The 16,897-nt window shown below is 35.2% G+C and overlaps 1 protein-coding gene across 1 annotated transcript; it reads left to right on the plus strand.

Moving 5' to 3' along the window:
* Positions 1–4,936: 4,936 nt before the first annotated feature.
* Positions 4,937–11,528, plus strand: LOC138704250 (THAP domain-containing protein 1-like). The gene is made up of 6 exons (XM_069832126.1): positions 4,937–5,068; positions 5,201–5,369; positions 6,830–7,084; positions 8,493–8,653; positions 9,220–9,264; positions 11,487–11,528. Exons 1-6 carry the CDS (start codon positions 5,021–5,023, stop codon positions 11,526–11,528), a joined length of 720 nt encoding a protein of 239 aa, XP_069688227.1. The 5' UTR covers positions 4,937–5,020.
* Positions 11,529–16,897: the final 5,369 nt, after the last annotated feature.

A 16,897-nucleotide genomic window follows, 5' to 3' on the forward strand; every position in this document is an offset into this window, starting at 1 on the left:
TTGGCAGTTACATAAAGCCTTTATACAGGGTGTTTGCCCACTTGCAGTGTAAATAAATACCTACATACGTACATATTATTTTCTAATACAAAATTAACTTTTATTGATAACTGGCGAGTGCAGATATAACTTATTCATCAAGGAAATAGCATCTCCAATGTCCAAAAACTCACTCCTAGATTTTTGGATTCTGATTAATTTTGTTTAACGCTAAATTTCGAAGCGCGTTCAACACTTTGTTAGAATCTACGTAAAGATTAAGTCACTCAATTGAGTGCGCTCCTTGTATAATGGCAGTTCACTTAATATAAATGTCAACATACATGTCGAACTTGAAGTCAGGCCACAAAGAGAAAAACATTGGAAGAGAGAGATTCGATCCGGTGCTGTGAATTGAACTTCGGCGTAGCTCAATGATTAGAGCGCTTGGTACGTAGAACTAAGGACCCGAGTTCGATCCCCGGCGCCGCGACGGAACGAATTGTTCTCCTCTAAATCAATTTTGTCAGAAAATGGGGATTGATTAGTCATTTGACAAGACTCATTTTTCAACTTATAGCTAGAAACCTACAATTTTCCACGCAAGTGACAACTTCCATTTTTACATTAAATGATGAAGGGTCGCTCATAATTATAATATAAGAGCACTCTTAACTCATATATCATAAAATTGATGACAAATACCGTTTCTGATCTCATCACTTCAATTACAATATTTACAAATTATACACAATAGTTAAAATACCCCAATTAATAAGTGAACCAAATTTTCCATTACAACCTTCATATATACAGCGTGTTTCAAAAATACGGGGCATAATTTCAGGTATGTATTTCCCACATGTAGACAATCAAAATAGTTCATTACAACATGTGTCCGGAAATGCTTTATTTCCGAGTTATGGCCTTCACAACATTGAAATTCACCGGAACGTTTTCCTTTCCGCAGGTCGTTGCCGTCAAAGGAGACATTAAGAGGGCACTCTGACAGTTCATTCCGAGGCGAAGGTTACATTCAGTGTTGTGTAGGCGTTAGACTGTGCGACATGTATTCAAATCAAGAGCTGGCAGAGATACACTTCATGTACGGTAAGACGGACGGCAATGCTGCGCTGGCTCGTCGTTTGTACCAGGAGAGGTACTCACAGCGACAATGTCCAGATCGGAAGACATTTGTACGTCTCCATTACCGTCTGTGCGAGTATGGAAAATTTAACTCTCCTGGTTTGGGAAGGGGACGACCAAGATCTACAACTCATGAAGTACAGGAGGAGATTCTGGAGGCTGTGAACATGACTCCTTCTATCAGCACACGAAGGGTGGCGTTGCAAGTCAATGTTCCTCATACGATTGTCTGGAGACTGTTGAAAGAGTATCAATTGTATCCTTATCATTTGCAACGTGCACAGGCCCTGTCACCAGCAGATTACCCTGCACGAGTTAGGTTCTGTCAGTGGTTCTTGCAGCAGTGTGGTGTAAATCCGAACTTTTCTGCCTTAGTATTATTTGCAGATGAAGCACAGTTCACACGAGATGGCATAACAAATTTCCACAATCAGCATGTATGGGCGTATGAAAACCCACGTGCAACTGTTCCATCTCATCACCAGGTGCGGTTCTCCCTCAACATGTGGGCCGGTATCATTGGTGATCGATTAGTTGGACCCCATGTACGTACTTGTAAACAGACTTACAGGGCAGGCGTACACAAACTTCCTGGAAAACACCATACCTCATGTTTTAGAAGACACTCCACTGATCAATCGTCAACACATTCACTTCTTGCATGATGGCGCTCCTGCACACTTCAGTCGTACGGCTCGCCGGTACTTGGATCGAAGGTTTCCTGATCGATGGATAGGTAGAGGTGGCCCAATTGCTTGGCCTCCACGCTCACGCTCACCTGATCTGAACCCTCTCGATTTCTACTTGTGGGGCCATTTAAAATCATTGGTTTATTCATCTCCGGTGCCTGATTTGGAATCCTTTCGGCATCGAATTGTGGCATGTTCTGAGGACATACGCAATACTCCTGGAGTTTGGGATCGTGTTCGCAGGTCAATGAGACATCGATGTGAGGTCTGTATTCAAGCAGGAGGTGGACATTTTGAACATCTTCTGTAATGACAATGACCTGCGGAAAGAAAAACGTTCCGGTGAATTTCAATGTTGTGAAGGCCATAACTCGGAAATGAAGCATTTCCGGACACATGTTGTAATGAACTATTTTGATTGTCTACACGTCGGAAATACATACCTGAAATTATGCCCCGTATTTTTGAAACACCCTGTATATATATATATATATATATATATATATATATATATATATATATATATATATATATATATATATATACTGTATATCGCACAAACATACATATGTCATGTACATTGATACTGATACTCTTTCACTATTTTCCCTTCACTGTCATCTCACTTACTGCGCTGGCACTGTAACATATTTCACTGACACTAGAGAACACTGCACTCTAAATTACTAACCGAAACTATTCACTGCCAGAGTAAATCATAACTTCACTGACACAACATGCTTCATTAATACAACACTTCAAATAACACAAAAAATTACATCTTTACTGTTCCGTAGAATCATACTTATAAACTACTGTATATTAACCTACAACTGCTAGTCTAAGTTCCTTTTACAAGCTATTTTAAACTAATATATAATTAAAACCTAAGTAATAACTCGTCAAGCTAAGTGAATACATGTCACCTTAAGTAACGTAACGTAACCTTTGTTACATTTACACTTCATGCACAATTTTTCAAGTTATTTTTTAATCTCCTTAAGGAGGACAGCCGTCAAAGATCGTTGCAGGTAGGTCATTCCAATCACATTGGGACAGTGTCGCTCTCATTAAGGAAGGATGCAATAGGATACATCCATTGAATTATTATTTTTCACATGTGAGCTACAGCAATAATTGTTAGTGGCAAATAGTAGTATCCGAGATACTATCTTCAAATCAATTCCATTTCATTCTACGTACTGAGCTACAAATAGCATTTCACGAAAACTCTGGAAAATTAATCGTAATATGTAAAAAACAGACGAAAACTTTGGTTATTTATAACTCGACTTATCTTTGAACGGTGTGCAATTGTCTTTACCATGAATATCAACCAGAGAGGCTGAGAGTATCCTCTTCTTGTTAGTAGAATTTTAACAAGCGCAATATCCACATAAGAGATACAGAACCGCGAAACGACTTTTTTTTCTGGAGGTTTTGCACATAGGTACAATGCGGCCTATTGTCATATTGTGTTTATCGAAAAAGAAAATGGCCCACTTTTTTCTCGAACATACTCTTACCGCTACTATTTATTTATAGACCCGCTACAGTAATAGACGCAGCTCCAATTGATTCATTCCTGAGACTGACTTCAAGTTAAGATGTACTACAACATCGGAAATTTTAGAATTAGTCTCTCCTTGGTAAGTGAATTAGGAAAGGAGGCTGATGCAGCTATAAGACTTGACATCTTGTCTGAAGTGATGAATGACCTGGGATATTGGTTTGGTGTTCCCCTTGCGACAAATAGAAAACCCGGAGAAATAATCCATAGATAATGTTAAAACTTACAAATGTTCCGTAATGTAATTCATTTCAGCAATATCTATGCTTGTTTCAGAGAGTTATAGGGAAATATTATAGAAGAGTTCGCGGGAAAAACGATGAATGTCACATTTCTGTTAAGTATTAGATAATGATCTAATTGAGTCTATAACTGCAAGATGTAGTGCTGTTCCTATAAAAAATAAAGGAAAGGATTACTGTATTCGTGGTGATAATTTTCCTTTTTACCATTTTTCATAAGAACAACATTAAATTTCGTAGTGATCCATTGAATTAGATAATGGCATCAACCTTAACAATACTGTGACATTCATCGTTTTACCCGCGAACTCTTCGATGTATGGTTAGTCAATAGTCCGAAGACAGATAGAAACTTCATAAGTGACACCAATAAGGCAGTGCTCATGAGGAAACTAAGCCAGGAGATAATGGGATAGTGTGGTCAGTTCTTTTCCCCCTTCCATTTTATAAATCGTTGGGTAGTAAATATATTTCACTAATCAGACTTGAGATGTAGGCCTATTCTACAATTTGTTCTTTCTCTTACATAAATATCATCGAGGGAGATTTACTGCATGATAATACTTGTATCAGCCAAAACGTCAGAGGTAAGAGAAGTATCAGAACATATAAAATCATGTGATTCTGTAAATCAATCAAATTTATTAATTTCCTAAGGGTTAGAATGGCTACGTCAGTTACATCCCAGATTACGATTTATTTGAGTAAATTTTCTCTAATTAAGAAAGTAATTCTCCGAAACGTAAATATGAGAAATGTGGTACCCATAAAATGACCCATAAATATCATTTATATGCAGAAATGCATATAGAGTGTAGTTCGGAGGCCGGAGAGAAAAAGACCTTTGGGGAGGTCGAGACTAGATGGGAGGATAATATTAAAATGGATTTGAGGGGGGGGTGGAATATGATGATAGAGACTGGATTAATTTGCTCAGGATAGGGACCGATCGCGGGCTTATGTGAGGGCGGCAATGAACCTGCGAGTCCCTTAAAATTCATAAGTAAATAATGCATTGGATATACCTACAGTGGCTGTATATAGACAGTGGCGACAAGAGTGTGTGTTAATTTTCATTGGTCGAGTAGATCACGTGGTACCAGCGGCCATTATGCAGCAAAAATTGTGTGCTACATGGTACTAGATACGTTTTCTGTGTTATTTTTGCGACTGATTTGCAATATGAAAGGTAAGTATCTCGTATTGTACTCTATGCTAGTTTAACTTACAGGTTTATTCTTGATATAATTCATACTGATGTAGTGAAATAAGCTCATATACTTATGTTTTTAGATAAATATGCCTGGCTGTGCTGCAGTAATTCAGCCAAGAAGGGCATGTTAATGAAGCGCTTCCCAAAAGATCCAGCAAGAAGATAGGAATGGCATATTAAAATGAAAAGGGATAAGTGGAAGCCAACTGATTATTCATATTTATGTGAGGTATGTATTAAAATATAATTTGTGGAAAATAATAATACAAACAGCCAACAGATGTTAGGTCTAAGTATGATATCAAAATATTTATTGTATAGATCTATTATGTTAATACCAATATAATTTTGATTTATTTAGGTTCACTTCGCTCCTGATATGTGGGAAAAAACTCGTGTTGATGGCACACGAAAACTAAAATCGAATGCTGTACCAACAATCTTCTTTTTCTCACCACCATCAGCAATGAAACGAAAACCTCCAATCAAGAGAAAAGCTTCAGCTCCAAAAGCCACCAAATCTTCGTCAAGTAAGTAAATTGCTTTCCATTAAAAATATTTTAAAAAGCTTATTTTCATTTTAATATTCATATTGTTAATCCGATAAGTTATAGGCCTAATTACTACTATTAATCACGTATGTGTAAATTACATTTCATTAAAAATACATAAATCTAATGTCATTCTATACACATTACAATACATTATTATATTTTTGTGTATTTTAAAAGGATATTTTAAAATTTAAATTATCTTCTAGTATACCGGTACCTTAAAATTTTAATATAAAACTTAGATTTAAACTGATGACACCTAGCAATGTAAATGGCGAAAACGTTTGTTAATTAAACATTACATACTAATGTTACGTTATTTGGCGGAAATATAATATAGGCCTACACATAAATAATTAATAATAATAATCTTATATAAATTTCGGTACCCAATTTCTTAATACATGTTGTCCCTTATGTATGAACACATAAGTTGCTTTACATTAACTTAATCTCCCTGTAAGTACTATGTGTTATTACTATGTATTTAATTGGTTTTAATGTTAAACGCCATACAACAGACACAAAATTATATTCTGAATTAGGCTGAGATATAGTTAACACGACGCATTTTCCACTGACCTTAGTGGTTTCAGCTGACGTCATCTATTTATTTGTGTTTATAGTCCCAATCAGGGGGTGTGAAAGCCTCCTTCATCTAACAAACAGAAAATTACATTCGAAATTAGGCTAAGACATAGCCAATATGAAGAATTTTCCACTGACTTAGCTGCTTCCAGAAGTGGCCTCTGATCTGGTGCCTTCTATTGATGTGCATTTACAAAGAACACAAAATATTAAGTGAATATTTTCAAATTAGTCTACCAAATCCCTTCATAACGTATTGTTAGAGCATCTGTCTATAAATCGAAAGGTTTTTGGGTCGATTCCCAGTGACTGCACATAAGGTAAATTGAAATGTATTAAGATTAAATATGAGATGAAAAATATAAGTAAGGAGTGGTGTAAGCAGGATAAAAAATAGATAAAGTAATAAGAAAAAGGAGAGGAAGAGAGAAAGAAAAAGATAGATTAAAAAAGAAACAATACAAAATTATACAATTTCTTACAGACATAGCAAGGTAAGTGCGAAAACGACATAGGAACATCGACTGGTACTAGGATATTACATAAATTTCAAACAACACTGTTGGCTTAGAGTCCTTCCTCATTTAGGGATAACAAAAAATGATGTCATATGAAGTGAGCTTACAGAATAATTATGTAGTCAGTATATGTTTGCCATGAAGAGGTATGACTCCCTTTCTCAATTTACCTCTACAATTGTATTCGGTAGCAATAAATTTCCCCTTCATCTGGCAGATACACAAATGCATAGAAGGAAGAAGGCTGCAGATTTTATCTTAAACTTTTATTACCTATTTTAATGCGTTCTATTGTATAATTCAAAATCAAAACTTGTTTTGCCTGTTTAGGTCCAGTTCTAGATTCTCAAGTGGTTCCACAAAATATGGCAGTTTCTATTGGCAGTGGTGCTGAATTACAACCGTCTTCATCACATGCAGCATCATCTTGTGACATTTCAACTCCTGAGTCTTCTGCATCAAGTGAGGACAGTGACAACTGCTGTGAGACTGAACAAGCCATACATGAAGAATCAACTACAAAACTGGCAAGGTATGAGAAACTATATTTAAAAGAAAAAAGGAAGGCTGAAAACTACAAGAAACGTTTAAGGAATTCAACCAAAAGATTAAAAAACATGAAAAAATGTAGTGTTGAAAATGATCTTTCTTTTGTAAATAAGATTTTTAATAATGAGCAGATTATTTCATTACAAAGAAAGCAACAAGGAAAGACGAACATGTTTGTGAAATGGTCAAATGTGACTATTACCAAAGCCCTAAAGCAGAAATTTAGTTGTGGTGGAAGTGGATATGAGGAACTGCTCAAGCAAGGCTATCCATTACCTTCTGTACGTACTTTGCAGAGAAGATTACAAAATCTCAAATTTGATAGTGGGATTTTACATGAAGTTTTTGAATTTCTTAGAATAAAAGTGGAATCCTTCGAATCTCATGAAAAGGACTGTGTTTTAATATTAGATGAAATGGCTATCACTTCAGGGAATGTATATGACTGCTCCTTAAGCAAATACTTTGGGAATGTAACACTGCCCGAACACTCAGGCATGGCAACTCATGTTTTAGTTTTTATGTTAGGTGGTGTAATTACACGGTGGAAACAAGTAGTTGCCTATTATTACACCAGTGATTCAGTAAATGGTGCTGTTTTTCATGACATCATCGAATGTATCTTTCAGAAAGCTGAAGAGTTGCAATTGAACATTTTAAGTGTAACATCTGATATGGGTTCTTGTAACCAAGCACTATGGAGGGCTTGGGGTGTAACAGCAGGCAGATATTCTGAGATCAAGTGCACAGTTGCCCATCCACTGCACTCGGATAAAGTTGTATTTGTCTTTGCTGATGTGCCACATTTATTTAAAAACATTAAATCAATGTTCATATCGAATAAGGTGATTAGAATACCCAATGATATTAAAGAGAAACAAAAGCTACCCACAAATGAAGTTCTGGCAAGCCATATTTATGAAATAATTGCACATGAAAAAGAGCATTCTTTTAAACTGGCACCAAAACTATCAGAACGAGACCTGTTCCCTAGTCACTTCGGCAAGATGAAAGTGTGTACATCAACAAATGTGGTAAACCATACTGTAAGCAGTGCTCTGAAATTTCTTGCTGAAGAACTTGATAAACCTGCTTACTTAACTACTGCATGGTTTTTGGACCAAGTAGAAAGATGGTTTCATTTAATGACCTCTAGACATCCATCATGTGCTTTAAGTAAATGTAATTTATATGTTTACAGAGATTCCATAGCATTCTTAGAAGATTTTATGGATCTTTTTTTGTAATATGGAAGTTGGTCAGAAAAAAATTTGGAAACCATCTCAAACTGGTGTCCTAATTTCAACGCAGGCCATGTTAGAATTGCAGACTAATTTATTGGAAGACAGACAGTACAAGTTTCTTTTAACTAGCAGGTTTTCTCAGGACTGTTTGGAAAATCTTTTCAGTATGCTAAGAAGTAAACAGTGTGTTCCAAATGCAGTTCAGGTTAAAAATAACCTCAAGTTGATCTGTATGTCACAATACTTACGAAATGCATCTCGTAGTAGCTACGAAGACGATGACAGGGAATTTCTTTCTGGATTCTTGGACACATTACATGAGGTAAAGCCTAAGTCTGAAGAAGTAGAAATTTCTGCAGAAGTGAGTCATCGTATGGCAAGTCTCAATTCTAGTGAACTGAATTCCTTATATAATGTATCTGGTTATATCGTTCAGAGTATCCAGAAAACATCAAAAACATGTTCAACATGCATATCTGCTGTGGGCTCTAAAACGCCTATGTATGAAACATTTACCAGGTTCACAAACTTTCAATGCTTCAGGGAAAACACACTATTTTTCTGTTCAAAGGAAACATTTCAATTCTTTGTTGAAATGGAAAATATTTTTGTAATGTTCCTTCCAAGTGTTTCTGCACAAGATGTAAATTTGAAACAATTCTACTTTAAGGAGATGAGTAAATTAGAGCTGAACATACCTGACTGTCATGAACTGAAAACTAAAATTATTAGCAGATATATTGTATACAGGCTGAAAATTAATTCTAAAATATGTAAACCAGCTACTAATACCTATGCAAGTAAATCCATTGCTGGACATTCACTGTAGTATAATTTAACACTAATAATTCTGGTATTGTATTCAAATGTGTTTATTTTTATTGTGTACATTTTATTGAATTCTCTGTTTCTGATTTTATTATGTAGCTTCAGTGGCGTGCAGTCAACCCCAGCAACCCCAGCACTGCTGGGGTAAGTAATTTCTATACACCGTTGTTTTACTATACTATATTCATTGTTGCATAAATCTAGTTTGAATTTCCCACGCGCGAATCCACTATGATGTGCTGTCAGATGAGAGCTCGCCAGACCCAGCAATACTGAATTTGCTGAGTTAGCGCATGCGCTCTCTATATTTCTGGTGTGCTTTGCGGGTAAGAGAGTGAGAAATCCTGCAAGCTGGCGTTTGGTGACGTCAGAATTCTTCGCCAGTGAGAGCTCACTGTTCTTAGCGCGTGGAGCAACGAGCTAGAGTTTCTCTAGCTCGTTGGCGTGGAGCCATAGAGGTATAAATGGTGAATTGATCAGATCAGGATAGCCAATAGTGTAGCCGGACGGTTTTAAAAATACTGATGATAATATTATTGAACATATTTTACTCGTATCAAGTTGGAAGTTACCTTTTAGCTGGAATGTAAACTTGTTAATAAACAGTAGGCCTACATAGTTAATTTATTTAATATGTTTTATAATGTAGTTATTTCTGGACTGACTTTTATTGCATTCAGTTTGTTAATTTGGTAAGCGTGGCCAACTACAATTTGAATTTGTGTTTACGCTTAGAATTTACACATGTCGCGAAGTAGTTAAAGGTAGTTAATGCAGTTCGCCTTGTGGCATTGTCATTGAAATATTCTAGTTGTTATATTAATTTTATTGAGAACATTTGTAATTTATATGAAAAATGAGTATATTGGAGTGCATAATTGAGAAGCTACATGAGCGACCGTTTTCAACGAGGCCTTTTCAAGAAAAGAAGAGCATTATACAGGAAGGTAGGCCAACCCCTGAGTTGCCAGATTTGGTACATAAATCTAAAAATTGTACCAGACATTTTACAGTTTCTTCTTATGAGAAATATTTATGGCTAGCTGGAAGCAGAAAATATAACTCTCTATTTTGTTGGAATTGTCTGTTATTTGGCCAAGATAGAAATACCAGCTGGACAAAATCAGGTTACATTAACTTAGGGAGCTTCACAAAAGCAGCAGTTTCTCATGAGCAATCTGTTGGGCACATTAAAGCATCCTATTTAATTGCCTCTTTTGGAAGAGTTCGGGTTGACATGCAACTAAGTGACCAGCTTAAAAACGAAATAACTTTTCATAATAAGAAAGTTGAGCAAAACAGGGAACTCCTTAAGAGATTTATTCATGCTGTGTGTTTTCTAAGCAAGCAAGAACTTGCATTCAGATGCCACGATGAATCCAGTACTTCCATTAATAGGGGTAACTATGTTGAACTTCTGAAATATACTGCAGAATACGATCCCCTCTTGAAAGCACACTTAGAAACCTCTACAGTATTCAAAGGCGTGTCTAATAGAATACAAAATGATCTAATAGAAGCAGTAGCCAAATCTTTATTAGAAGAAATAAAATTAGAAATAAAATTAGCCAATTATGTTGCAGTTTTAGTTGACGAAACAACAGATGTCTCTAATACTGCACAATTTTCCATTGTACTCCGATACGTACATAATGGCCAAACAAAAGAAAGGTTTATTGGCTTTCAAGATGTAAGTGAAAATCGCACAGCTCCAGAGATTGCTGAGCTAATAAGACAATACTTGACGGAATTTGACAGCAATGATAAACTAATCGCACAGTCTTATGATGGAGCGGCCTCAATGGCAGGTCGTATAAACGGGGTACAAGCACTTATTAAACAGACACATTCACAGGCGTTATTTGTACATTGTTATGCGCACTGTCTAAATTTGGTACTATCAAACACAGTCAATAACATAAAAGAATGCAAAATTTTTTTTAGTACTCTGAGTGGCATTGCTGCCTTCTTCTCCCGGTCACCCAAGAGAACCAAGTTCCTAGATGTGTTTCTACAGAGGAGGCTACCTAGTGTTGCACCAACTCGATGGAATTATACAAAGAGATTGGTAAATACAGTCTATGTCCATAGAAATGACTTATATAAGGTGTTTGATGCAATGCTGAACAATTCAAGTGAAATTGAGAAAGATATTTTGGCACCTGCAAAGGGTTACCTTCTAAATTTGAGAGACTTCACTTTCTGTTTTCTGCTGAAAACTTTTAACAAAATATTTGCATTTACTAGTGTTCTATATAGCATTCTTCAAAGCAAATATTTTCACATTGCCTTCTGTAGGAAGAAAGTAGATGAAACTCGCAGAAACATATCAGCCATGAGAAATGAATTTGAAACTGTTTTTGCAGAAACAGCAGATGAAGTCGGAGAACCATGCAAAAGAAATGTGAATTACAAACAAATATATTATGAAATATTTGACAATGTTGACAGCCATCTAGAAAGTCGATTCCAAGACTATGGTAGCTTAGGCTTTTTAGGACTAATATCAAGTGAGAATGGAAAATATGACATTTATCAAAAGCAGTTCCCACAGATTGAATTCTCTAACTTACTTAGTGCCTATGGTAACCATTTTGAGGAAGTCAGGTTGCGAAATGAGCTAACTGTGTTCTATGCTGCTGATGATTTTAAAGAAAAAACTCATTTGAGTTATTACAAATAATGTCAGACAAATCCATTTCGACATGTTTTCCACAGCTTTCAAAGTTAATTTCACTAATATGTACAATACCAGTATCTACAGCTTGAGTCGAGAGGTCTTTCTCAGCATTAAAACGAATTAAAACATATTCAAGAAACAGGACTGGCGAAAAAAGACTATCAAATCTGGCGTTACTGTCAATTGAAGCAGATCTTCTTGAAGAAATCAGGCAAAAGGACACATTCTTCGAAAGGACTGTAGGTTTCTTTGCTGTGCAGGACAGGAGAATGGAGTTCACCATTAAGTAACAAAACAGCACTTTCATTCCTGGCGTACGGTTATCCCACAACATACCTGCATTATGTAAGTATTTTAAATATTTATATTAATATATTTAAGATGATTAATATTGCACTTATTCACTATTATGTCAAACAAATTTATGTTTTTTTTTTTTTTTTTTTTTTTTTTTTTGGTATCGATGAATTCACCGCACGCCACTGTGTAGCTTTAATCATATATTCTTGTAACTTAACACTGATAGATTATGTATTGCAGTGTGTTTACTTTTATTTCTATTGTGTACAATTTTTCAATTGTCTGTTTCTGATTTCAATGTACTTGATAGTAATTTAACATTAACATGTATTCCACAGTGTGCATTTTTATTTTTATTGTGTATATTTCATTCAAGGGTTGCAAAGGGTAGTGATGTGCATTCTATAACCTCTCTTACTCAATTCCCATCCTCACCTTCTCGTGGTGCACCCTGTTCTAAGAAATGAGGCTCTGGGGACCGAGTCATGGCGGTATAACCATTTCATCTTATACTGAGGAAATGCAATATACACCAGTTTGTCAGAAGCTGTAAAGTGATAGCCCTACCATAGGACTTGCCTCCTCCTTCCTTGCAACTAGTTGGAGGAAATCATTATGTTTGCAAGTCTACAAATATAATTTTGTAGATCGTTGTTATAGCACTATGGCCTGTTAGAATGATATTTTATTAAATTCTCTGTTTCTGATTTTATTATGTAAATCATTTTCGTTTGTAACTTAACACTGATAATATGTAATTACCAGGGAAAGGGATTTTGAGTATTATAAAGAATGGTGAAACGTAGTATAGATATTCATAGCTTAGTGACTGTCAAGTGAGCTGCGTCACAGAGCATGGAGGAGTACAGTTCACTTCATACAAACTTACAAGCAACGTGCTGTAAACGTATTTCAGAATAAACAATTGTTATAGTTTAATGACATTATAGTGGCCTACATACATAATCTGCATTTCATTTTTAACTAGGTCTACATGGGTTTTTCTTGGCAACGCACAAGACACCAATAAACAACATTACACGTATACATAATTAAATATAAATCTCTGCGTCCTCGCGTGTCAATGGAAACATTGATGGCTGATAGACTGTTGTCTTCTGCATGGAATTCGCCTCTGAATATGTGTGTTTTTCTGTCAGGAGCGTGTTAAATTAAAACCTTTACTTACAATATCATGAAATATAATAACATGTATACAACGTATATTACAGTATTTACAATATATTCAATATACTACAATGTTTATAACATAGCCTAATACAGTAGGCCTATCATTAAATGTTGAACAAAATGTAGAAGCAAACGAAATGACATTTTCATTTAATGCTATGTTTTGTTGATGAAACAATTATTCCTGCTGTGCCTTGTTATAATAGATTGTAAATATTTTCAAATTTTCAAAATACAACTTTGCAAGGAAGGGAATTTTTTAACATCTGCAAAGACAATGGGAGAGTACTTGAAACAAGATACGTCAATTAAATTTACATGATGACTCACATCACTGGGACACGTGTTTGTTAGTGCAGCTGAAATCCGACTAAGAAAACTGTACCCATCATTTTTAATCAAAACTCTGTTCATTTTTTCACCAACACGTTTTCCTACTTCACCTTCTACTGCATTCAGTTTATTTACAATAGTACTCATAATATTTATATGCTCAACTAGTTCTAATCCAGACTCTTCTAATCGAATAATGGCATTCGGTAAATATAAAAAATTTGGCTTAATATCCATGACTTCTTTTTCGATTGTTCTATCATTTAGCAGTTCCTGGCGTATTTGAATCGCAGCCGCGTCATCGGGATCGAAAGACTGGACCACTTTCTTCACGGATTGGAGGTAATGTGCGTAATAATCGCAAGCTTCTAACCATGACCCCCATTTCTTAAGAATTGGACATGGGGGAAGCGACAATTTAGGGAACTGTTTCCTGAATTTTGATACTCGATCTGGAGCTTTTACAAATATAGTCTTTCAATTTTGTATTCACTTTCGGCATTGTACCCGCACTTCACTACTCTGAACTGCAAACCTGCATGTTGACGTTCTTATGCGACAACTGTCCCGTTCACCTGTTGTTGACGTGCAGAGAGCTGCAGTATGTCATGGAGGGGAGGACTTGGTATAAAGGGTTGTAAACAAATAGCTGTGTAGATGCCAATACTAGCTTTTACTGCTCCAAATTCCGTTCCCTAGTAATTACTTATATCTAATATGTTTTTTTATGTTTGGCTATGAAGTAAGTTTTACTCCTATTCAGGGTAAGAGAAAACCTTATGGTCTTAACTGTACCAAGTTAAATAAAACCTTTCCTCGTCGTCATTATATATGCAGCTTTCACATGGTCTTTTTTTTTCCACTGCAGTGTGCCATTTCCTTGGTATGTATGCCTAACTGAAAACTTGCATATTGCAGTGAAAAAAAGATTAAATGTAACAAGCAAATACAATAATAGTATTATTATAGGATATGTTATGTAACTATAATGTTCACCACTGTTACTAGAAGATTTTGCATAGGCCTGTTTGTATAATTATTAATTCCTCACGCCTTCTATTCTGTAGGTGAATTTATGACATTCAGCAACACTTCATGAAATTGATGTTAAAACTATGTGTTGTACAAGTAAACTATATTGTAAACCTCTTCTGTATGTATTTCAACTAGACTAAATTAAGAGTTTACAGTAGTATTAAGTTTCTTTGACTTGTTCCATATTCTAGCTGTGAAGCAATGTATGAATACCATGGAATGTTAATAAATACAATATAATACAATACGTTTACTGTGTAATGTATTGTCAGCATAATTTTCCAGGTACCATTCACAATATTTAAAATACTGTGAGAGTTGACATGTATGCTGTTTACTTTGATTCATTATGACTTCTGTTATTGTTTTGTATTTCCGAAAATGTATTGAAATAAAAAAAATAATTAATTAAATGTACTGGGAAATACAGGTATTAAAAGTGTATCCGTACCAACATACTTTTCCCTTCCTCATGTGTAAAAGTGATATGTTGATTTTATGTCATTTTTCCAGCTCAGGTGTCGACCTGACCTGGTTGGCGAGTTGGTATAGCGCTGGCCTTCTATGCCCAAGGTTGCGGGTTCGATCCCGGGCCAGGTCGATGGCATTTAAGTGTGCTTAAATGCGACAGGCTCATGTCAGTAGATTTACTGGCATGTAAAAGAACTCCTGCGGGACAAAATTCCGGCACATCCGGCGACGCTGATATAACCTCTGCAGTTGCGAGCGTCGTTAAATAAAACATAACATTTTTATAACAACACTCCAGCTCAGTTTATATTTAGACATTGGAAATGGGAGACCTCTCATGAAACTTTCTCAGGTACGAAATATTAATACTAGAAACTCCAATTAGATTAAATTAAAGGATAGGGACTCAATTTCCAGATATATTAAAAGTTATATCCATATAGCCTCTGCTTGACTATGCAACAACATGGCGGATGGGCGGAGCTTAAGCTGTCTTGTCGTCACTGTCTATATACAGCCACTGTAGATATACCCTTGCAGAAGCGTACTCTATCGGCCACCCCCGTAAGTAACAGTCACAGCTGAAAGAAGAATGAATTTCTCTTTGTGCTTCAAAGCATCTAGGTTTTTAACCTACTCCAGCACTACATTATCCTCAAGTACAATTTCTCACTTCATATATATTATAAATTGTAGGGCTGAAGCAAATATGATGAATTTTTCACGAATTCGCATAAAAAGCTATTCATATACTGTAATCATTTCTAACATTTTGTTCTTTGTTAAAATATGCATTTAAAAATGATATAATATTAAAAACATAGCTATTAGTGTTTCATGATAACACTAAGTATATTCCTTTCTTCTCATTTTAAATTTCGCAAGACTGTTACATGTAGGTGAATTTATCTAGAAGCATGGAAGTTTACAATTAGTGATGCATAATCCTCAAAGGAACAAGGAGGCTTCTCAATTCTTGGCCGGCATTTTTTTTTTTTTTTACAGAATTATCTCTTTAACAAAATTGTAATGATTTGTCCGAAGAGGAGTGAAGTTTTAAACTAAATTCGCATCGAAAAAATTTATAATTAACATTTTCTCATAGAAAAATTTATTTTGCTTAAAATAAATTTCACAGCTTAATTAATTGGTACCAATATATTCTATGTAATATAAAATATCACAAATAAAGTCGTCTAATCCTTCCAGCAGTGGATCGCTATTATGTTATTTTATTTCAATTACAATTCCATAAAATTTGTATTAGAACTATTGAATTTCATGTACTCGTAGGTAATTTCGGCCAAAGATATTGATATCGCATAATTTGATGGCATTACAATTTATTTTAAATGAGTTTCATAATAGTTCAAATTAAAACAAAATGCAAATAACTGACTAGTACAACAAAAGTAGGATTTTTTTAAACGGTTTTGCGCATAAAAATAAGACCGTGAAATAATGTTACTTCATCGCACAATTCGTGGTGAGCTGTATTAAATATAATATCGTATTGAATCACTTATCACTATATAAGTAATTATTATTTACGATATAAGTGTTAAAAATGTCATTTTATTTTGTAAGTAGGAACGTTTCGGAAACAAGGCCGTAGGCTGGGTGAAGCAATTCTGCAAACAAAATAAAATCATTTTTAACGTGTATATTATACACTATTTTAGACAGTCCATCGTACATGCTGGTTTAGAGACAATTCTTCCGATTTCTGCACTACTGCATTCCCCTTCATTGTAATAATGAAATTTT

Source organism: Periplaneta americana, chromosome 8 (assembly GCF_040183065.1).
Source record: "Periplaneta americana isolate PAMFEO1 chromosome 8, P.americana_PAMFEO1_priV1, whole genome shotgun sequence".
Lineage (NCBI taxonomy): Eukaryota > Metazoa > Arthropoda > Insecta > Blattodea > Blattidae > Periplaneta > Periplaneta americana.

Coding starts and splice junctions, on each gene's coding strand:
- LOC138704250 (XM_069832126.1), top strand. CDS start 5,021: ATGAAAAGGGATAAGTGGAAGCCAACTGATTATTCATATTTATGTGAG. Junction 5,069..5,200: donor ATTATTCATATTTATGTGAG/GTATGTATTAAA, acceptor TGATTTATTTAG/GTTCACTTCGCTCCTGATAT. Junction 8,654..9,219: donor AAGTAGAAATTTCTGCAGAA/GTGAGTCATCGT, acceptor TTTATTATGTAG/CTTCAGTGGCGTGCAGTCAA.